Source organism: Cupressus sempervirens, chromosome 10 (assembly GCF_028749045.1).
Source record: "Cupressus sempervirens isolate cs-2001-9-10 chromosome 10, ASM2874904v1, whole genome shotgun sequence".
Taxonomy (NCBI): domain Eukaryota; kingdom Viridiplantae; phylum Streptophyta; class Pinopsida; order Cupressales; family Cupressaceae; genus Cupressus; species Cupressus sempervirens.
In genome coordinates, this window is record NC_143127.1 from 573,154,051 (window position 1) to 573,179,360 (window position 25,310).

A 25,310-nucleotide genomic window follows, 5' to 3' on the forward strand; every position below is an offset into this window, starting at 1 on the left:
TCCCTTCTCACAGTTTGAATAGTCATGATTTCCTCAATAGCAAAAACCTTGGTGTCATAGAAAGATGGCAAGGATCTAAGAATCTTTGACACAATCTCATCTTTGGAAATGGTTCCTCCAACAACTCTAATTCCACAAGTAACTATTGTGATCTTCGGCACTAAAGATCTAATGTTTTCATCTTCATAGATTCCTAGTTTCCGTTTAGACTTTGTAACCTTGCTTGTAGCACAAACTTGTGTCATTTATAAAGTGATTGCAATTTCATCCAAACTTCATGAATGGTATCAAGTTCCATCACATCAATATATTTGGTATCAGCTAGGGCACTGAGTAGGGCTTCCTTGGCACTCATGTTGTAATAGAATTTCTTCATCTTTGCTTCATCTTCTTTCTCTAGATCTAGAAACAGGTTAGGATCCTTTGTAATGTTCCAATGCTCTATACCCAAGCAGATGAAGTGTGTAATCATCCTTCCTTTCCAAAGTGCATAGTTAGTTCCATCAAACTTCAGACTATCCTTCTTAAAGGCCATTACAGATCTCCTCAAGTGGTTAAGCTTCAAAAAGAGGACCAAACAGCCATGATACCAATTGTTAGGAATTACAATGCATCACACACAATTGATTGAGAGGGTGGATGAATCAATTGTGAGCAGATCAAAACATTAAACCATCCACTAGATCTGAAACACATATGACAATATAAAGATAATAACATGAATACACATAACACCAAAAAAACAATCTCGAGGAAAACCCGGCTAAGGGAAAAACCTCGGCAGGGATGAAACTCACAAGATCATGTACTTGCAAATATAAAATCCTATTAAAGATACAGTGGAGAATGCAAATGCCTTTAGGAAAACACCTGGAGCTCATTGCTCTATTACAACAAGGGCAACAACCCTACTTGGAGAACAGTCCAATTACAATAGGGGCAGCAGCCCAAAGAGTGAACAACAATTCACTGCGGACAAATTGAGATGAACTGACCGAAAGCATCAACAATGCCAGTACAGTTCCTTTGAAGTACAACATAAGATTCCATTCATTGATTCTTTGATCTCTACTCTGATCAAGCTCGCATCACACCATGGGTGTACCAAATTCACAAATGAATTCACTTACATATACAAGTCTCAAGCACATTCCAGGTCGGCTCAATATAGAACCTAATACAAAAGTGAATTACATAAACCAATGTGATGTCATAAGTGTCTAAGAGAACATATATAGAATCCTTCACAATTAATAATCAACATGCTAACACTCCAATAGATAATCCAATAATCAAAACAATATGTTTCCTGACTGAGTCGGCTAGGAAATAAATTCCCTTTCTTTGTCTAACAACAAATCAGACTCCCACACAAATAATCCTTAAGAAAATCTGCAGAAACATAAGAATATATGTCTCCATGAAGTATCCTGAATTGCAGATCGCAAACTTGCTCCACCAAAACTTTCTGAACCAAGAACCAGACCACTGTCAAAGACAATTCATCGGTAAATACCAACAGTAACCAATTTGCATCAAAACCATTGCAAGTCAACCAAAACACCTCACCACCATATGTGATGGCAAACATAGAAAGTAGACACATTGAACATCCATCTGTAATGATCGCAAGCACAGGTGAAACAAAATGTGTCACCACCAAACCAATCTCTGAACTGAAAAATAATGAATACTTTGTCTAATAAGCAGATATGTTGACATCAATGACAAAACATTAATGCCAAACATAACCAACAGCAATTCAAATTCCAAACAATCTCTCAACAATCGCAATCTCTAACAAAAGTGGGTTGATAGGAACTATGGTAAAGATACATTATATCCTAACAAATAAATGAGAAGAATTGCAATTCTCTACTAAAAATAAATAAACTGTAATCTCAACTTCTCCATTTATGCACAACTATTAAAAATAAGACAAGTGACATCCTAAAACAAAAAGCTAAAACATATCTATTGAATAATTTTGAGGTAGTATTTTGTTATTTGAATGCATATTAAAGAAATAAACTACGATTTAGTACAACTATACAAAACAATTATTATGTATCACATTTTCAGCTAAACCATTGTCTTTTTGACATGCATAAAACATGTTTTAGTCTTTTGTCTTGTTGGTCTATGCAATATTTGTCTTTTCGTGCTTATGTCTTTGCAGATTTGACGAATGAAGCTACCATAATTTTTTGTCAAAGTGCAAAACATAATTCAATCCATTGAAAAGAGAATAAAAAATAAAATTAACGTATAAACAACAGCATGCCTACAAATAAGCACATGCCAAACAAGCAAGAAGTCCGATTTTGGTGAAAAGTTTAATTATAGAATTACGGAGCGTGCCTTTGGGAAAAAATGGATTTTACATCTCTTCAAAAGCATTCAGATGATGTTTGTAGCACAATATCCTGTTGAAAGAAGTTTCAATCAAAATTGCATTTCGCATTGATGTGTGCACTTCCTATAATGAAGCAACTTGATTTACAACTACAAATCTTCATCCAGCATATATAGGCATGTACCTAAATACAGAGCTTTTAAAAATTGCAAGAGTAATAGAAAGGCGCATCAGGAACAGAAGAAGCAAGTTTTGGTGTTGAGATAATAAAAGCTTCCAACTATACATTTTAGAGCATCCCTTTCCCAAGGACCATGGGGTTGTTCTGTTTTAGTCCATTTTTCACTAATGGTGTTTACACAAGTCTTACGGGAAGATACAGCCAATGAAGAAATCAATCCTAGGAGCTCCAAAGCAGAAAGTGCAAGAAAATAACAAAAGCTTTGGACTCCATACATAAAAGTTGAAGTAGAAGCAGAATTGGAAACAGGCAAGAAAGAGGCCGAAGAGGAATGAGGTTAACGATGACTATGGTACACAAAAATCTCCTTCAATTCATGTAGTTAAGTCGTCCTTTAGCATTTGTCCCCATGAAAAATCCAATTTCATGGTCACAAATTCAGCATCAATAGAAAATCCGTCCATTTTTCATAATAATTATATTTTTAGAAAGTTGCTAATTTTAGGAACTTTACTTTTAGAATGAGTTCCAATTTAATCATGTTAATAGATTCAAACCCACTTCAGAATGCAAGTTTCCTGTTAGTAATGCAATACAATGGATGGAATCAACTTGAATTTCGGACCATCATTACATAGGAGACAATGAGACAATGACAAGTGTTGTCTCATGATATGATAATCAAGAGATAACTTATCACCCAACCAAGGTGGAATCACATATCCGTCAAAGGTGGATCATCCTGCAATGTGTAATAAAGTATGTGCAGCAGTGGAGAGTGATAAAATGATTAAGTGCACTAAAGAAAGAGTCAACACATAAAGTGCAATGTGATAACTTGATAGCACCACCTAAAGTGGAAATGCTCCTAAAGCTCCTATATGATCACTATGTAAGCTTAAATAAAGTGTAATTAGTACCTAGGTGTGAATGGAGGTAAAATGCCTTGATTACAACAAAACCACCTGAAGTGCAACTTTGGTCCTAGCTACTAGGTCATTCTAGGTACCCATGTACAAGTGCAATGCAAGCTTTCACCAAAACAAAAACATGAAAACCTAATGGGACGAAAGTCCTCCTCAAAATAGAGATGTCAACACACAATGCTATCAAGGAAAAGAACAAAATCTCGTATCATTTGAAGTCTCAAAAAGAGCCATGCACCAAGTCTCACAAGATACTTCCTAGTCTACTGAGTATAGAAGGATTACCTCAAATATGGCATCAATGACAAAGTACAAATAAGAATGGAATATTAGTGCATGTATAACATAGCTCATGCAAAAATGCAACATAGCTGCAAAGATGGAAACCTAGAAACTAAATATGATGTCATAAAGAATGTAATGCAAATGGTCACTGATAATGTCAATTGATTGGACTGATGTGTCAAGAAAATGTAGGAGTAATTGACCCCCCTGGCTACCAGTAGGAAGAGGATCACTGCAATAGGCATTAGGTGGACCAAAAAATGTGTTCCAATTTTGCATATTTATTGACAATTTTGTTTTTACAAAAACTTAAAAAGTCTATCATTCATTAAACTCTGGAAAAAAAAATCTTAAAAAAGAGAACATACTTTTTTTTTTTTTTACAAAAAACACTTTAATATAAACAATAAAGAAACAAACATGTTTCTTTCTTTGGAACAAAAACTTTACTAAAAATTTAATAAATGAAAACATAAATTTTTTATTTTAAAATTTTATTTAAATAATTTTTTAATAAAATTTATTTAAAACAAAGTATTTTTAATTTTCAAATTAATAAAACATTGTTTTCAAAGAAAAACCTTTTAAAACACATAATAAAAGGTTTTAATTTTGAAAACTTTTTCAAAAATTTGAAAAAAAGGTTTAGGGGGACCTGCCCCCCATCACAATTCAAAGACTGTGGCAAGTGCAAGTTATAGCCTATTGATGTGAGTTTTTTGTTGATTTGAGTTTTATTCCACTACAACATACAAAATCAAATACTTAGTATTCCAAGATTCATACCAAATCCTCCACACTCTTGAATAAGGGAGCTCATATGTTAAACAATGTATTTGGATTGTGTGTTCAAATGAGACAACCTCAAGGTTCCTTATCAATTGTGTACTTGCACTCAATTTTTATGACGTGATATGTTGGTTATCACAAAGGGACTTACATTATTCATTCAATGGATATCAACTACTTCAGCTTCTTCCAACAACAAATTGCTCAGGGATGAAGGGTATAGAGAACTATTCTACTCCTAAAAAGAAAGAAATTGCAGATGTCTTTGTGAATCTACTAGACTTAGTTTAGCCATTGACATCAACCAAGCTAGGCCTAAGGTAGATGTAAGATGTTCAAACTATTATCAACCCATTAACACCATCCACAGATGCATATCAATGTCCAAGCAATAATTGAAGTAACACTCACTCAACTTCCAATTTATCATGAAAGGCAAATTTACAATCAGCAAGCAACTAGTGGTATGGAATAGGCACGTTCCACAAAGATTGATTGACAATCAATTCCATTCAACTAAACACTACTTCTGAATAACGTGAAATGAAGTAATAATCTAAGTGAGGAAAATGAAGACACCATGCAATACTCCAAAATGATACAAACAATTCAACATCAAGACCAACAATGAATTAAAGATAGTTTGGCAGTATCATAGCAACAATTCCAAAAAGTCTCAAACTACAAATGAGAGGGGTGGGGTTTATATAGGAGCCCCAATTACAATCAATGACCAAAATGCCATCAACACATAATATATTAATCTCCAAAAGGTAATACTGCAAAGTTACGTAAGCATCGGACAAGATCCAAGAAGATATTTATAAGTCACCAAATGACGACAATCAACAGATCTCAACTATAGTGAGATATCTAAATGATATCTCCAACGATAGAATAGGGTGGTGTTGGATCACTGAAACTGCAAAGACAAAATAGGGAGGATCTTCCACCTCTGAAACAACACACAACTATCCATCAGCCTTCAACCTTCGGAAATACAAAGAAGAGTCAAATTTGATCCATGATGCTTACAATGCTCATCCATCTCCTTATAAAGGCCTCTAGGAAGCTGCTAGAAATTTATGACATGCCGACATTAATGATTGCCACTTTATTAATTTGGGTTTGCATTTATTTTATTTTTGGGATCAATTAATTATTTAACTAAGGACAATAAAATTGGGGACATCACAAAGTCAAACTTAAAATAAATTATTTTATAAACTTTATAACTTTGTTTACATATCAATTAAATGTAACAAAGTTTGTTTTGCATTTCTCATTCTGCCCAATGGACGCACGTAGTTTACACTGGAGTTTTGAATGCAGTCGTAGGTGTTGAAGTTTTGAATGCTATTTTCTAATATTCTATGATGATTAGATTAGATGGTAATTGCTAGGCTCTGTGATCGTTGATGAATAATTGCGATGCTCTATCATTATTTGATGATGGGAATTGATAATGCTAAACTATGTTGCTGTGATATGTGAAATTGATGAATATATTTGAAAATTCAGATATTTGTATATATAGCTGTCCCCTGCTCCGGCCAAAAAAATGTCCTGAAAACCTGTTTCCCTGTCTCCCTATCCCTCTCTCTCTATCTTTGTATGTATGTATGTCTTATATATATATATATATATATATATATATATATATATATATATATATATAATTAACTTATAGATTACCATAGACACATGTCTCTTCATGAGACATGTCTTCTCTACAGATATTTATTTGAATTCAAATTTGCATTTGGAACACATAGAAAAACGGAAGTGTTACTACATCTACAAAGATCCTTACTCTAACATGGTATTAGAGCCAGACTGCAGATGTAGAGAAGTTGAGAGACCTATTCTTCAGAAATCGATCTCACCAGTTTGTTCAAATGAGAGTGAGTCAACATAGAACAAAGCCACTCGGAAATTGCTCCCAAATTGTAGTTGATAGTCAACAAAGAGTGTTGACACCCCCTCGATGCTCTAAACACACTTAATCTTTGTGGAATGCTAACATTTATGGCCCATGTGTGCAGAATGCTTAGAACTCTGGTTGTAACCCAATAGTTGTCCTTTCAGCTTTTTGAATCATGGGAGTTTCAAAATCAGTTAGCACTGATGATCTAATATATGTTCCTTGGCCATATTGGTGAAGGCTTAATATGTGTACAAACACATTCGCTTAATATGATTGGGACAATTACTTCATTGATTAAGCATAATACTTTGTCTCGCTAGCTCATTTTGGATAGCAAGGGCAACACAAATCAGATTGGATAAGTGGATCAAGCATTGTCTAAAAAATCAATCTCGAATAGACAACCCGACAATTGAAGAGTGTCTCTATTGGGAAGAAATCATTGGGCCACACATAACATGAGATCACAGATATGGGTTGATTTAGATCCGATATGTGGATCAGCTCTATACTTGCAAAAGCGGTAGATCTTAGATTTGGGGCAATCATCGGGAGAGATGATGTCAAAGGAATCAATATTTGATTTGATGCAAAATTGTTCAACAATATAGAATGAGTGGGAATTTTAAATGTGGGGAGAATAATAGTCAATGTTCCATTCCCACATGAACCTTCTTTAGAGGGGAGATGTTTCATTCTCAAATAATCTAAGAATACTATTTCTAAATCTTCATGTGCAGACAAGTATTCTTATTTTTTATCTCTCTCTTATTTGTAATTCTATACATACTATAAGGGTTATTTGCCTTGATATTTTCCTTTATGTTTGAAGATGTTCTTACAGGAAAAGAAAGTTGGTACTTTACGCATGCTACCAAATATTGTGCAGACTCAATCTGATGATCAAGATGGATAAAGTGAGGCTCTTGAAGCAAACATCTTTGATGATTGAGATTATGAGATCCTTCTCCATTGAGAGGGAATATGACACTTCTTCTAAAAGCAACACAAGAGCTCGGAAGATCGATACTCAAAGGGTGACTAGAAATACATGTATGTGACTGCATGATGTTGTTGGGCCTACTCCTATGTATATCATGAGGAAGTGGTGACTTATCACCAGAAAATCAGAAAATTGATATCAGATTCAGAGAGAGTTTGACAAGAATCCTTGGGGGAAGAAAACCTCTAAGGGAGTAATTATTGGACCTAACTTCCCAGGATCATTATTCAAAGGGAAAAGTTTTTAGGTGCAATCCTTTGTGAATGATATCTTCTCTATGAGGAGAAGTTATGAGTGAAATTTATTCTAATGTGTTCTTCTCTATGAGAGAGAATTGAGGTAAAGCCCTTATACCACCCTCTGCCTTGGTTCATGTTGGTTCCTATTTTGCATATGATATGTAATGAAGGTGACAATCTTTCATTGACATATATAAACATAAGATAATCATTGTAAGATGACAATCTTATAAATGGTAGACCTATTATCATGACAAATTTCATTAAGTTGTTGTCCCAGAGTGTTGAAAGTCATGATAATGAATGTATCATAACAAACTCCATTAAGTTGTTGTCATAGAAAGATTAATTTTTTGCAATTGTGTGTTATGAAAGGTGATGATCTTTCATATGTGTGAATTCACTATTGTAAGGTGACGACCTTATCAATAATTGATCTATCTCCGAACACCAATATGTGTTGAAGCAAGTGTTATCATGGTTCTTCTGGCCAAATTTTGCCGAACACCATGAAAATCAATTGTTATAGATCTTTGGGCCGGATCTTGTCGGACACCATAACTTAAATCTATCGTAGACCACACTTAAAGTGGTGTTCAAATCTTGTATTATAATTCCTTCAATTCTTTTTTTTTGCTAAAGAGGGAGTGTTGAGAAATTTAGCCTTATAGTGAATTGAATATCATGCTGAGATGATATCTCTCGATATACTTGAGAACATAACGTGTTCTACAAATCCTCCCTAGCTAAGAGAAAGAGTTAAAGTTGTGGCTTCAATCGGATTGATTCGATCTGATATACATTATTCCTATTGGTAAATCATCATTTGCTATATATACTTATCCATGTTTAATAATATATATTATTGTATATAATATATATATTTTATACATATAATATATATATATATCTCTATTGTTATACATATTATATAATAATATATTATATCTGGTTATTTATTAATATGTTAACTAGTGATGATTAACCATAGAGACATGTCTCCTCTCTTATTTATAAGCCTTCATTTGCATTTGGAACACAATCAATAAAATGGCAATTGTTAGTACATTTGCAACGATCCTAAGAACTCAACATATATATATACAGATCCTCCATGAATCATAATTGGGAAAAAAAATAAAAAAATTACGAATCCACGGATCCGATTTGCATGCCCAAATCGGATTCGTTTAATGAACTAGTAACTAAGGTTCATGGGGGTCTTGATGATTAGATCAATTCCATATATTTTTGGTTTAATATGTCTATAAAGTGATGTAAGGTATAAACTGACCGAAGGCACAAACTCTTTTTGACTGCTCATGTACATAATGTAGGCACAGTCGATTGTAGTCTTAGGACACAATGTAGTTAGAGCTGATACTTTAGTAGTTTCCTTTTTTGATTATTTAACTCTGATATAGAACAGTATATTTGATGTATCTAGCTCTTTAAACTATCTTAATATTTTAAAATAACTATATTATCAATATACTTATTATATCACAATTATTATATTATCACAACCTTTATGTTATCTATGATGGCTTGAAGAAATCCAAGCATAGCTACAATAACATTAACACTCCCTATTAGCTAGGGAAGAATCCTTCTCGATATTTGAGTTATGCAATGATATCCACCATGGCTACTCCAAGAGAGCAGTGTTGCAAGACTTTGTGAATTCCAAGTCAAGCCTAGCTTCCAGAGTTTTCTAGGCTTTGGACCCAGACTTGGTCGAATCTATCAATGTCCCACTGGTTAGACTCTCCCGCAAACAACAAGAAGTAAAGTGCAAATAAACAAAATTTTATTTATTTTGACTTGCTTTTTGGGGTTTATATGTTTTGTCTAAGACCTGAAAAGGGCATTCCATAACTTGCAAATATAAACAAGTGAGAGAAAAGATATGAGAGAAGAATATTGGGTTTCAAGAAATAGATTACCAAATCGGTTGGCTCTCATATATTGATTGTTGAATGTTTGTGCAAGTTTGTAGCTTGCATTCACACATTGAGAGGAGCTAAAAGAAGCATTAGGAGGAGGCTTCTACAAATTTGAGTTGTATATCCAAATTTTGAGCAATTTTGAAGAGATGAGTTATATTTTTTGTATTCTTTTCTGATTTTTACAATCATGAATCATATTTTGGTTTCCATTTGTTTTAGTTTTTAGATTTGTTCCATTTCGTGTTGGTGAAAAACTTAACAAGTAAGAAGCCCTTGTGTTTGATTTTCTATATTATAGATGCTTATTTTTATTTATTTACAACATATTGCAGCAGCAGCATAATGTCTCAGGCTACGAGTAGTTCATCTAAGCCTCCATTTAACCCAAATGAAGGCTTTGTTAGTGTAGCAAGAGACAAGGTTTGGAAACATGTCATCCCCAACTCTAAAAAAGAAGTCATAAGTTGGCATTGTGGTGTTAAATATTGTAGGGAGGTATTAATAGATTGAAATATCACCTTGCACATATATAGGCGCATGATGCTAAACCATGCAAAGGAGCATCCCAAGAATCTATACATGAAATGCAAGCTCTTTTAGAGGAATATGAAGAGAAAGAAGAATAAAGGAAAAAGCAAAATAAAGAAATGGCAATCTTAGATGGAGAGACCTCTTCAAGTCTTCGATCTCCATTACCTCCATCTAGTAGTAGAGTTGTGATTGTGACGATTGGGCCTCAAATTCATAAGAAGAAATCCACAATAGATGCCATTTTTGTTCCACGCACTACTTTGGGTGCCCAACCATCACTTGAGAGCATGGGTTGGTATAAGGAGAAGTATGAGGCTGCAAAAATGGCACTTGGAAATTTTTTTCTACAACCACCTTCCATTTAATGCAGCAAGGTACTTATTATTTTGATTTCTCTGTCTTACTTTCTTACTTTCAAGACTCAAGAATATGCCACATTGATTATATTAATTTTTATAGTTGACAGTAAAACTTAATAGTATACTAATAAGGTTTATTTAATTTATTTTAGGTCTCCTTATTGGCAAATTGCAATAGATGTTGCAATTGTTTGTGGTCCGGAGTTCAAAGCCCCTAATGATGAGTTAAAGATCGTACTTTTACCCAAAAGGTGGCCAATGTAAAAGTTTCAATTGAGAAGGAGCATGAGCTTTGGAGGAAGGGTTGCACCATCATGATTGATGGTTGGACTGACAGAAGAAAGAGAACATTGTTGAATTTTCGTATCTCCTCATCAGGTAATTGTCGATAATAGAGCTTAATAACTTACTACTTACCAATTACTAATAGTAAATTATTGATTTAGTGATTAAGTTTTTAAATTGTGATTGTAATAAATTGTTGTTGTTTTTCTCTTAGGTGCCACGGAGTTTTTAAAATCAATCGATGCTTCAAGAAAAGCAAATATAGAGTATCTTTGTGAGGTATTGGAGGAAGTGTTCAAGGAGGTGGGTGAAAAGAATGTTGTATAGATAGTCACAGATAATGCAACAAATTATGTTGTTGCAGGTAAACTTCTTATGAAGAGACATAGCCACTTGTTTTGGACCCCTTGTGTTGCTCATTGCGTTGGCCTCATGTTGGAGGATCTTGGTAAACTTCCCTGGATAAAAGCATATATAGAGAAAGGACAGAGTATTTGTAAATTTATATATAATTATACTTTTGGGTCCTCTGCCATATGAGGAAGTACAGAAATAAATTTGCAACAAATTTTATCACGTTGCAATCCTTGCTTCAATCCAAGGCTGATTTGAAACGCTTGTTTCTAAGTGAGGAGTGGATGGAATCATCATATGCGAAAACAACTGCAAGGATTGAGATGGCTGATCGGATTTTTTATGAGAGTGGCTTTTGCAAACTGGCCAAAGAGATTGTGCAAGTAATTTTCCTTTTTGTTCTCATTTCCATTTCATCTCATTATTTTTGTTCATACTTGTTTATGTTCATTATTCATTTCTAAAAGTAGAACTTAAAATTTAAAACATAATGTTTCAACTTTCACAATAGTTGCAGTTGATAGAGCCTCTTGTTGTTATCCTACGTAATATTGATAGAGAGAAGTCTTCAATGGGATAGATTAGTAAGGGCATGGGTAGGATGAAAGAGGTCATTAGATCTTTTTATGAAAGGAATCAGGACAAACATGGTTCCATATGGGATATCATTGATTGACGATGGCACAATCTACTTCACAAGCCTATACATGCAACTACCCACTACATTAATCCAAGATTCAAATTCAACTCAAGTTTCAAGGCCGATGATGGTGTGGTGTGGGCTCTATGATGTTGTAGAGAGAATGTCACTTATTGGAATAGTTGGAGCAAATGTAATCTGTAAATTAGAAATGTATAAGAATGCACAAGACTTATTCTCATGCGACTTATGCTAGAAAAATCAGATGTTGATGCTAGGTAAAAACCTACGATTCTGGTTTCTAATTGTATAACAATTTTACATTGATAAAGTCAAAGTTATAGAATTGATTTTTATATTTTCTTGTTTCAAATGCATGGTGGGAGAAGTTTGACACTATGGTGCTAAATCTACAGAGGATTGTAGTTTCTATCTTGCGTCAATCATATAGTACTTTAGAATGCGAACGCAATTAAAATTTGTTCAAGCATATGCACTCAAAGAAGTGCAAAAAGATGACAGTGAAAAGGTTGTATTATCTTGTGTTTGTTCATTACAACCTTCACCATCATCACAAATAGATCTTGGGCACTGACAAATCTCCTATCACATTAGAGGAGGTTGATCCACAAGCAATGTGTAACACTGAGATTGATGATAATATTTTCAGTGATGGAGACTTGGAATGGGTTGTTCAAGTGAATAGAGAAGCAGAGGCAGAAGCAATGGCACAAGAGGAGGCTAGAGCGCAAGGATACCAAGTGGAGGACCCTGGTGCTAAGAATGAGGATTCTGATGATGGGGATGATGAGGATTATAAGGATGAGGATGATGAGCACGCCACTAAGGTTGAGCCTTAGACAGAAGGAGAGAAGATGGTTGTAGAATCTTTCGTGACCTATCTTAGGCGTACTCGTAGGAAGACATAGGCTATTATGAGCCTTAGTCTTCTAGACTGTAGCTTTTATTTTGGTATGTTTTGAACTTTAATTCTATGGATTTCATATTCCATGTATATTTTAGATATTTGACAGTAACACTTCAAATTTTCAATGGGTTATTTTGTTTAACTTATTTCATTCAAAAATACACATTTATACTTATGTGATCTATGTAAACTTGTGTATGTGTGCAAAGTAGCTTCAGTTTATCTCAATTATTGTATATTTGATGTTAACTGACTAAATGATGCATGAAAAAAGCTATAAATCCTTAAGAATCTTTGAATTTATTGAGTTTTTTAATTTCTCAAGTCGAAGGCAAGTGTGAGTCTTGTAACTCTTCCAGAGAGTGGGTCCATTAGGGTTGCTCCCATGAATGGAAAATGCAAATAAACATAAGTGTTCGTCATGGAATCACTCAATGTGATGTCATCATCTCATCATGGCGTTCACCATGGATACTCTATGAGGGCAAAGTAACATAAGTTGTGAGTCATGGAGTCTCTACCATGGCCTCCACTGTGGCTTCTATGAGAGGGTGGGTATATCATGGCTAATCCCATGAATGCAAATGCACACAAGTGCCCATCACAGAATCACTCAATGTGATGTGGCCATCTCATCATAACATTCACCATGGCTACTCTTAGAGGGTGAATAAACACAAGTGCTAAGCCATTAATTCTCTCACATGACATCCACCATAGCTACTCCCAGAGGGTGGATCCATCAAGGCTACTCCTAGAGAGCAGAATAAGAGCATTTACCTCAAACTTCTCCCTTGAAGAGAAGAATGCATTAACAAGGGATAACACATCAAATTTCTTTGTTTCAATAAAAGTGCTACAAGGGCTATCACCTCAAAGTTCTTTGTCTCAAATACAAAATGCATTAAAAGGACTGACACTGCAAATTTCTCCATCTCAAAGAAAAAGCATTACACTACATCTAAAGGAACCACTAATGTTGAGACTCCCTCTTAGCAAGGGCTTCATTCTCCATAATTCCAAGCTTATATTGAATATGCACAAACTTCTCTCAAGCAAGGGGCTTGGTGAGAATATTGGTCATTTGATCATGAGTGCTAATGTACCTCAAGGGAATAACATTCCTTCTACTATAGTTATATTTGATCTCCACATGCTTCGACCTATAATGAAATAAAAGGTTGGAGTCTACTGAAGAGCACACAATTATACTGAAAGGGGGTGGGTGAATTAGTATAATGACAACTTTGTCAATTAAAATTTTTATCCAAAACATTAACTTCAGATATTGAATAAATAATTATGCACATGAACACAATAACACAATGTTTACGAAGAAACTTGATGTGGGAGAAAACCACAACAAAATAATTGCTTTTATATAAACTTTGTTCTTTTATAAATATTTGTAGGCTACGACCTACTAGAGGCTCCAACCACTATGTTTATGAGCATGGACTCAGTGGAAGCTCCAACTCCCACACTTCGCAAGCACCAACCTACTGGAAGCACCAACCTCTATTGTTGTCTTCGTGAGCACCTATACACTACACACAAATTGCTTTTCCACCTTAATATCGTAGCTTTCTCAATTGATGATGGACCCTTTAATTGTATAAATTTCTCTTCTTTACTCTGAAATTTATCTCTGTATGGATTTTTCTTTAAGCACATACACACTCCTCTTTCTTCTAGAAATCGGCCTTTAATAATGAAATATCTTGATTTACAAAATTCTCTATATATATAAAAAAAAATTATATATGCACACTTTCTTGTAAATTCTCTTCTATTTCTGAATATATATATATATATCTTTTATTTCTATATTGATTTTCTTATCTTCTCTTTAATGTCTGCTCATATCATTAATTCTTTTTCTACTCTATAGCTGACCTCTTCTTCTTCACTGCTCTTTATTCACTCCTTTTTATATATTTATCTCTCTTGCCTTTTTGTTCTGATATATATATATATATTCCTTTATTTCACTCTTATTTCTCAATATGCTCATATCACACATCTTTTTTAAACTTTACAATGAACTCATATATATATACATCTTCTATTTCCAAAATCTGTGTCTTTTGAAGTGAAAAGACACGCCTCTTCCTTAAAATCTGATTTATTATTGAATAATCTTTTTCACACCTTTCAAGAATATTTGCTCTCTTCTTAAACAAGGCTCTTAATTATTTTTCTGTAATCAATATTTTCATTTAAGCAACTAATATCATAATATATCTTTCAATAGCTGCTTTGTTAAACTTCCTTTAGGCTGAAAACTCATATTCCCTTTATGCTGAAAACAGATGGCTTCTTTCATCTACTTCAGTTGCTATGTTCACAATGGCTCTAGACTTTTATCAACATCTTCTCCAAAGTTAGGCTTCTTTCACTCTTTATTTGCAAATTTTATAAACTGTGGTGCAGAAGTTTTTGTCATATATAATCTGAGCTACTGTGTTTCAAAGAGAACATCCGTTATATTCACCCACGATGGCTTTTGCCATTTTAGCAGTTTCAAACCTGTTCTTGAATAATCACTGCCAGTCATAATGCTCGTCGCGGCTTCACCAATCAAGAAACTCCTTTGGTGAAGTTAAGCTGTGAACCATTTTATCTCTGCTACATTGATGCACGTCTCTCTGCTTCACCAATATCTAAAACAATACTGTTATAATTGTTTGCTACTGCCGTAAATTCTTTTTTATTATTTCAATGATTCTCATCTGTGCTTTTCAGACCATATTTACTGTTATATTACATATGCATTTGCACCCTTGGTTTTTAAGTCTGTCTTGGATGACATAGTAAATATGTTTTAGTCTCCAAATTTTTTTAACTGTAAATTCCATTATTCCTTATTCTTCAACAAAATATAACGCATTTCATTCATTTTTGATGCACATCATATGACTTGGCCTCCCTATAAAATATCTGCAGACTTCATACTGCTCCTCTTTGTCACGGGACCCTTCATCATCGAATATGCTATGGAAATATGCAATTCTTCATACACGATAATTTGTTTAGACGATAATTTTGTGCTTTCTAACCCTCTTAAAGTGACATGGCATATAGGATATATTGTGGATTCTATATTTGACTTTTCTTCAATAAGTGACGTATACGCTGTTCTTTTCCTCTATTGAAGTCGCACCCTTCAAATGAATATATGTTGTTATTTATTTCATAGATTGAAATCTTTTGCTCATAGATTGTTGCAGATATCTATATTTTGTTTGGCTTCTGGAGTTCTCATTTTCACATGATGCTTCTCAAAGAAATATGATATATGATAGCTTCTTTTATTCTCCCATGCCTTAAGTCACTTTGAAAACTAACCTAATTTATTGCTGAGGTTCAATACTCACAAAGTTAGTCATTAACGCTATCTTCCATATAGATTGCTATCTCCTCAAAATAGATGTCAGTCTTTGAACTGTCACTGCCTTGGCCTTTATAACAAAAATTATTGTTGATCATGTCTAGAGGATTTTGCTGATCAATATTTCAATATATCGCTTGTTGTATCTTTCTATCACTGTTTGTGGCCCTTTTAATACATGTTGCTTCCTTATACGTAATCCTTCTTCTTACCTTGAATATATCAAGCTTATGGAAGTGTCTTCTTGTTGTTTAATGTCTATACCCTTATCTTCCTTATTCAATGCTCCTTATGATATGGACTTAATCTTTGTTTTATTCTTCGGTAAACTTCTTCTATAGAGTTAGTTATTTTGTCATTTCTTATAAGATCAAATCTAATTTCATATGTAATCAGTTTCCAAGCATGACTTTAGCTCTTTATTCCTTTGACATCAATGACAATACTCCCATCATCTACATCACTCTTGGTGAACCCAAGTTTTACCAAGTACCCATCTATCCAGGAATATCCAACATATCAAGGTGTTAGCATAAAGACCTTTCTCCCTACACACATGGGACAACATCCCTTTAATCATAGTTATTTGTTTACTACAATTTCCTGATCACTAGAGAAACCATCTTGACATGGTCTAGTCCCTCTGAACCAGTATGACCAAGATTCTCTAAGGTCAAGGAAAGCATATCCTCTAGTTGCTCCCTCTGACACGGAAGCATGCCCTGCTCACTTGGTCCAATGAAGGAAGATATCTTGCTCTAAGAGACTCTCGTCATTTGGCATGATCCACATACTGTTGAAAGTGCTAGCTCCAAGACCACCTTGGATTTACTCTCTTAAAACTCAATGTTGTAGTATCAAACAGTAATATGTATGTTGGCAACTTAATGACAAAGAAACCTGCCATCTGAATGAACATAAATTTCTTCCACGTCTAAGCTAATATTTCCTCCAAAACAAGGCAGTGTCTGGTACTAAAATCTACAAATTGATCCAATGCCCAACACTAATGGGTAAGGTCAATAATAAATACTGAATTAAACTCAGACTCCTCCCAGAAGTAATTCATGCTAAAGTAGAAACTCCTTTGATGCCTCGACCATTGTCTATCAATGACACTTCCAATATCAATCACAAGGATATTCCAAGTCTTGAAGCTGGTTGATTGTATTTTAAGCAATTACACAATACTGTAAAACTTCATCAATGGCCAAAAGGCTCACAACTCCTTTGGCAAGCTCCATGCAAGACTTGAATAAACAACTCAAGCAATTTCAAGTGTGTCTTGGATTTGATCCTTTTTCATATCTGAATTCTTGCAATTGAAGCTTCCCTCAAAATATATCCGACTCTAGTATTAAATATAAATACCAATACTCCGATAATAAATATATGTGTTGTTCCTCAGTATTACTATAATCAACATTCATCAAGTAAAATAATCATTTGTTCAACCTTATTATATATGGGTCCTGCACTCAATTGGAGATATTTGCCAATGATAATGACAATCCCTCAAAATATTATTTTATTCTCCACTCCAATACAAGGGCTCCCAATAATGCTTAATATCAACTTCCTTTTATAGTAATCAAACTCCAATTGCTACAAGAATCTTCAATATTAACTAACTTGTGACATCAATATTACAAGGATTAATGATTGCATTGTTGATCTTTGGGTAATATAGCTCCTGTTGTTTTCATCACTACCCCAGAGCTATCGGGTATGAGTACTTGATAAGAAAAGAACCAATCCCAGCCTCTAAAGAATGTTTGCCCTCGTGTCAGCAATGGTGTTTCTCCAATTAGGTGAAGTCTCTTCAAGACCTAATTGGACTAATAGATTTGAACTATCCTTCATTGTAGATCAATGATATATTCGTGGTTCTAAGGATTGGCAAGCATCAGTGATTCTTGCATCATATTGGTGACATCATCCTTTGGGATTGCAGCATCACAACAATATCAATTCATGTTGGATCAGCATTAATCCTCATGGATATCATCCGCCCTTCGATATTTATAACCTCTACAATATGTTAATTCATGTTAGAGATACACATCCATTGATTACAACATATTATACCATCAACAATATACAATTCAAAGGCTAATCATAGCAATATCATGTTGCTTGGAGTCCACGGCCACATCATTCGATCGGATCAAAACATATATCTATTGGCAATCAGTAACCATAAAGATCTCAAGGACATGGCATTGATTTATTCTATTCGAGCTCCGTGATCATTATTAACAATATTCTTAGAGTCGAGTTCAGGATTGTGAACCACATATACTCTAAGCCACATCACCAACATAACATATTATAGCTTTGGATATTTTCTTGAATTTGGGCGCACGCCGGACACATACCAGAGTGCGAGCATATTTCTTAGAGATCATAGCAAGTTCTCATATTGGACCTTGAGCATACAAAGAGTGGCATAACTAATATTACAATTCATGGATATTTTTCTGCAACTCCCAACACAATGCAATTGATATTTTTTAAAATTGCAGATATTTTTCTTGTTCGAAAAAATTACTCCTGCAGAATTCACCCGCTCCAATACCATGTTTTTCTCTGTGTATATTCAATAGGTGCCAAGAGAGGAAGTTTGCACTTTTCTTGTATACTTATCAGTGGTGCCCCTCCACCAAGGGTCACCACTCTTCACATGTAGCCCTATTAATTATATAATTATATTATATTATTTATTATTGTTATCTCTTATAGCTAATTAGATATTGATTTATATAATTAATATATCATTATATTATCTCAATAAATATAACTATCATATAATCAGTTTAATAATTATTATATCACAATAATTATGTCATCACAACCTTTATGTTATCTATGTCGGCCTAAAGGAATCCAACCATAGCTACAATAACATTTGAGAAACACTTTGTCCTTCATTTTTGTAAGTGGATATTACCAACCCATGTAGGGAAAATCAACTTGTCTCTAGATAAATGCCTACTCATCTCAAAGGGGAATGCACTTGTCTGTGGATAAATCGAGACATCTAAGAAGAGAAATTCATGGGTAAGGCCGGATTTTGATCAATTCAAGTGGGAAAATTCTTAGTAAGTCCGTATTTTGCGTAGTTTTATTAATAATAAATTGGTATTCCTTAGGATTTTAACAATTTTAAGTATCGGAAATCAGTTTCTATAAAAAATATAGGCCCTTATACATAAAATATACCTTTATAATGTAACTAGCCAAAATTTAAATACAACTAGGATTTTTGGCTCAACCCACTATAACTTGACCCCAAATGGACTTTATTTTTAATACTTCCACTTTAAAATCGCAACTTTGAAAACTTGATTTCTTAATCACTTCTCAATCTTTTAAATCTCTACATTGCTAACACGACTGCCAAAACCTAACAACTACTAGAGAAAAGAGAGTCCCCATTTCTAATGGGGTGTTGGTTTGAAAATCTCACAATGCCACCTTAGCCACCTTGCAAACAAAGGGCCCTACAATCTTGCACTCTAGGTACCTTTGGATGCCCTACAATGTAGGTATCACGGGGTACCTAAATACAGCAAGAAATTTTGTTTTTAATTTTCCAGATTAAAATACAAAAGTGAATTGCCAAATCCCCCCTTACCCAACTTTAGATTTTCAAAAAGAAAATATTGATAACAATATATTATTTTTTTATTTTTTATTGTACATGCACAAGGATGGCATTCATATGATAGGCCGGTGAGGGAACTCTCTCAACTCAAGGTGCCCAACTTCAATTTCGGGGAATAAAAAGTCGATTCTAGGGTCTTCAAGCCTTCTAAACACAATAGCAAGGTCTAATTTGGCCCAAAGTGCTCTGAAATTGTAGATCACTCTTGGATAAAGCAACTACAAATTTGACTTCAAGTGTCAAATTTGGATAAAATAAAAGGTGATCTTGAGTATCTTGAACCTCTTAAATCCAATGGTAACCTCAAAACTAACCAACAAGCTCCAATTTCCCTCTGCAAAAAAAATCTATGAAAACACCAACCTCAAAATGCACCACAATTCTCTCAAATGGCAAACCAATGGCACTCTATTTGTTCTAATACCATGTAAGATTTGGCTATGAAGCTAGCTACCAAGATCTAGAGATAACGGAAAGCACAATAACAATAGAGAATTAATATGATAAGAATAAACTGTAATCCTATTAATAATGGAATAAAATAGATGGAATCAACTTGAAATTTGGACAATCACTACATTGAAGACCCCTTGGTTATATACCCTAGTTGAGAACAAAGAAGTGAATGAGACAATGATAAGTGTCATTGTCTCATTACATGATAATCAAGAGACAACTTATTACCCACCTAAGGTGGAATCATATGTCCACCAAAGGTGGATCATCCTCTAATGTGTAATTATGTGCAATAAAGGTGGAGAGTGATAAAGTAGTAAGTGCACTAAAGATGGGGTCAACACATAGAGTGGAATGTGATAACATGATAACACCATCTAAAGTGGGAATGCTCCTAAAAGCTCTTATGTGGTCACTAAGTAAGCTTAAACAAAGTGTAATAACTAATAAGTACCTAGATGTGAATTAACCAAGGTAAAATGCCTTAATTACACCAACAAAACATAGCAGCTTTAGATAAAAGAATATTCAATGATCAAAAAATAACTTGTATTACCCATGAAAACATTTCCTTTAATAAAAATATATCAAACTAAATTTGTTCTGCATTTTCTAAAAATGGGGCATGATATTTGTTGCATATGAAAGGGATAACTAGAGAAGCCCATTAAAAGTGGGAAACTCTAAGCTTTGATCAGCCATAACCATTGACAAATTCAGATGAAAAGATTTGTGTAAATCATGCAAAAATATTAATTGATTTTTTTCCAAAAAAGAACAAAACTCCAGAATGAAAGATCAGAATCATGAAACAATCATGATTACCTGTTGGAAAGGAACTTTAAGATCTGTCTCAGCACTTCCTGGACGAGGCGGCAAACGCATCAAAGAGCGACTCTCCTCAAGAAAACACTGCAACATAATAAACTCCTTATATTTTGCTCCAATGAAACATGAAAAATAGTAGATATGTGCACAGGCATTAACTGCTCCATTTCTTTATTGAAGAAATCAAAATATCACACTAAAATTTCTAAAACTATTTTTACATTTAATCTGAGCACATAAAGTAAAATAAACTCAGCACTGTGCAACATACTTCAGAATTAAACTTAGAATACCCATCACTCAATTTTATGTTTACTGTATAAAGGATATATTGTAAAATGAAAGAAAGATTGAAAAAGATACCAAAATACAAAATTCAACTTGGTGGGACTGAGGCCATAATTGTGCATTACAAACAGGCAAAAATACTAAAATAAACTAACAAATTCAAAGTACTAATCATATAATTTGCAGTCTGATGTCAAATTTGCATGTCATTAAAATCAAAGCTTCTAATACAAAATGACCAACTACCATCGGTTTCCCATGCCCTTTTTAGCATCTAAGATTTTAAACCTCTTGATATCAAAAATCAAACATTTAAAAACTTTTATATATATATATAAGGAAATTAGAGAAACACAAATTATTTGTGGAAAGTTTTAACAGGCTGTTATGTGGCACCTTGGTGCTTGAAGGTGGCCAGCAAAATTTAAGAGGTGGAATTCTTGCTGTTGGGGGTAAATAATGATGTTGTATAGCTTTGTACATACACGATGGAGGATTGAAGGTGATACCAGGTCTACAAATCTACTTTACTTTCCTTTAGGAGTTGTTTGATAGTGTTGAGCATATTTCCAGCTGTTTGGCTTGTTTGGAGGTGGTCTTGGCTGAAAAGGAATGAATCCTAGCAAGTTTAAAGTGACAGTTTGGACCTGTAACAGTGACGTTTCAGACCTGTTATCACTCATATATATATATATATATATATTGGAAAACTACTATCTATCTATCTGTCTATCTGTCTGTTTGTCTGTCTGTCTCTATCTGTCTATCTATCTGTCTGTCTATCTATCTGTCTATCTGTCTGTCTATCTATTTGTCTCTCTATCTCTCTATCTATCTGTCTATATGTCTGTCTGTCTATCTGTCTCTGTCTGTCTATCTGTATGTCTATCTATCTGTCTATCTATCTGTCTTTCTATCTATCTATCTATCTATCTCTCTATCTATCTATCTGTCTGTCTGTCTAACTATCTATCTGTCTCTTTGTCTGTCTCTCTGTCTCTCTGTCTCTCTATCTCTATCTGTCTGTCTATCTGTCGATCTATCTCTCTGTCTGTCTATCTGTCTAACTATCTATCTGTCTGTCTGTCTATTTGTCTATCTATCTATCTGTTTGTCTATCTGTCTGTCTATCTGTCTCTCTATCTGTCTGTTTGTATGTCTATCTGTCTGTTTGTATGTCTATCTATCTATCTATCTGCCTATTTGTCTATCTGTCTGTCTATCTATCTATCTGTCTATCAATCTATCTATCTATCTGTCTCTCTATCTGTCTATCTATCTATCTATCTATTTGTCTATCTATCTGTCTCTCTGTCTCTTTGTCTGTCTACCTACCTACCTACCTCTGTCTCTATCTGTCTGTCTGTCTGTCTGTCTAACTGTCTGTATGTCTGTCTGTTTGTCTGTCTATCTGTCTATCTATCTATCTAACTATCTTTCTGTCTCTCTATCTGTCTATCTATCTGTCTGTCTGTCTGTATGTCTGTCTATCTATCTATCTGTCTATCTACCTACCTACCTATCCACCTCTCTCTCTCTCTCTCTCTCTCTCTCTCTCTCTCTCTCTCTCTCTCTCTCTCTCTCTCTCTCTCTCTCTCTCTCTCTATATATATATATATATATATATATATATATATATATCGGACCTGGAACTGCTATTGTCTTGCCTTTTTAGGACGTTAAAAAAGTATTGGGTATTTGATGTCGTCTAGCAACATTGGGAGGTTCTCTAGGCAAGTTGGAAGGAGTTGGAAGGCCATTTTCATTGCTGATTTTTCCTGCAACTTCAGAACAGCAGACTTGTAGCATCATTTTTTCATTACTAGACCTGTAAGTTTCCATTTCACATCTTTTCAGGAATGATAGGGAGTGCTGGGAATGTGTGATATTTTTTGGAGTCTTAAGAAGGTGATCAATGTCGACTTTGGGAGTTTCAAAGGATTTCTTACTGCCGTTTGGGACTCAAACTACTGGATTGAAGATCTGCAACTGGTGACTGACACATCAGACTAATGCAGCATCATTTCAAGGTGTTCAGACTTCTACTAGCTCATCTCCATCCTTCTTTGAGATATTTTTCTTGTGCACATCTTCATATCATGGCCATAATTGCACTGAAAAAAAGTATGAGTTATATTCTCCATCAAAACATCTGTAACAGGAGATGCATGAACACTGGTCATTCATAAATTCTATCAGAACTTGTAAAAGTAGTGTATCTTAATTTGGTAATTTTTATGTTTCATTGGGAAAAACTTAAAAAAGAAAGGAGGGTGGTTATTACACAATCCACAAATACAGCTTGCAAAACTCTCAGGGTAGATGCTTGAACCTCTCATGTAACAAAAAGAAAGAACCTCAGCCACTAGAAGTTGAAAGCAAACCATTAGTCCTTCCATTCCCACAACATGTCTGACTATCCCCCAATCATCAATTTCAACATTACAGTTTGCTGAGCCAGATCAGTACTCACAGGGCCAGATCAATGTCAATCTGGCAGCTCAGACATTAAACACATTTTGCTCTATACGCAGGGCCAAATGTGCAATTATCAAAGGAAAGATGTGTTGCTAAAATTGGGCACAAAATTGTCTTCTTCCCCAGTATGCCTTGGATTACCCTGAGACTCCAACAACCCTATAGATATCTTCTCAATACATCAAACCGACAGAATGACTTTCCCACATGGAATTATGTCTAAATTGGACTCTCTGACTATTGGATACGAGCCACCCACCCAATCATAAACAAATCCAATTGTTGGATCAGTTCTCATAACTACAACCACTTGCAAATAATTAGTTTTATCACACATTTCAAAACTAATCCTACATTTACAAACAACTGACTGTTTGCAGTTTGAATATCATTGACAACACTTGCCTGAAAGAAATCTCCTTTTGCTAAGAGGAAGTAGTCTTTGAGTGCTTTCAAGTGACCATTTAAGTCAGCATGTACCACAACAAGCTACAAACAACCAGCAGAGAAAATCAAAATATTAAACATTGAGATCAATATTAAAGGATAACCATTGTCCAGACTGACCAATTGAAACTTTTCACATTTCTGTTTTGTCAAACCTGCCATAGATGTTCAGCTGCAATAGTTCGAATAGAATCAACAGCATATTCAAATGAGCGCTTGTGGAATTCAGGCAAATCCTGCATATACATCAGTGCACAAAAAGTCTAGCAATAAAAATATTGTTGCGTTTACAAATTGAAATGGAAAGGAAATTTTACATCTGACACTATGAGATGACCAGAAAACAGATATTTCAGATGCGAATGTAGTTGAAAAAGAAATTTACAGAAGGGAAAAATCATCTCATAACTTTGATGCCAATACATTCGAAAAAGCAATTCATAGAAGAGTGTCATAACTTTGACCAAATGAACTGCTCAATAAACGCAAGCATATACTAAGTGATATCCAACTCCAGTATCATACTGTAATTTGGATATAACCCTCAATATTTTTTAATTTGGATATAACCCTCAATATTTTTAACTGACTAGTGTCATCTTGCAACAAAAATTACCTTTAACTTTTGGAGCATTGCAGTAATTTTATCAGCTTCAGATTGTGGAAGAAGTTTGGCATAATTTAAATGATTCATTGCCAATAAAGAATCTTTTTGTAAAGGAAAGCCTCCTGTTGTTGCAGACGTTTTGTTTGCAGTCTTTGAGCTTTGTTGATGAGATTCTGAATCCTGGCTTCGAAATGATGGGCTTGGATTGCGCAGAACTCTAATTGCCTTTCCAACAAAAAGGATAGACTCTGCAACTTGCATTTGAATGTATTCAGGTTTCATTTCCTGGACAACATTAAAGAAATACTTGTTACAGATGGGTGAACGCTTAATTTGGGTTGACAGAAAACGAATTAACATAGTACCCATTTAGTCAATCGAAAATCTTCTCAGTGA

At 34.4% G+C, this 25,310-nt stretch overlaps 1 protein-coding gene across 2 annotated transcripts in view; it reads right to left on the reverse strand.

Annotated features, from left to right (window-relative positions):
• GCP4 (GAMMA-TUBULIN COMPLEX PROTEIN 4) overlaps positions 1–25,310 on the reverse strand; it is a 220,743-nt gene that overhangs the window by 54,948 nt on the left and 140,485 nt on the right. For both annotated transcript variants that reach the window (XR_016356680.1, XM_089803100.1), the window contains exons 6-9: positions 24,924–25,199; positions 24,463–24,543; positions 24,266–24,349; positions 21,092–21,178 (exon numbers count right to left, since the gene is read on the reverse strand). Coding sequence is in view for 1 of the 2 variants with exons in the window: in XM_089803100.1 (XP_089659226.1) it covers positions 21,092–21,178; positions 24,266–24,349; positions 24,463–24,543; positions 24,924–25,199 (528 nt within the window). In the remaining variant the exon portion in view is untranslated. The remainder of the gene's footprint in view (positions 1–21,091; positions 21,179–24,265; positions 24,350–24,462; positions 24,544–24,923; positions 25,200–25,310) is intronic.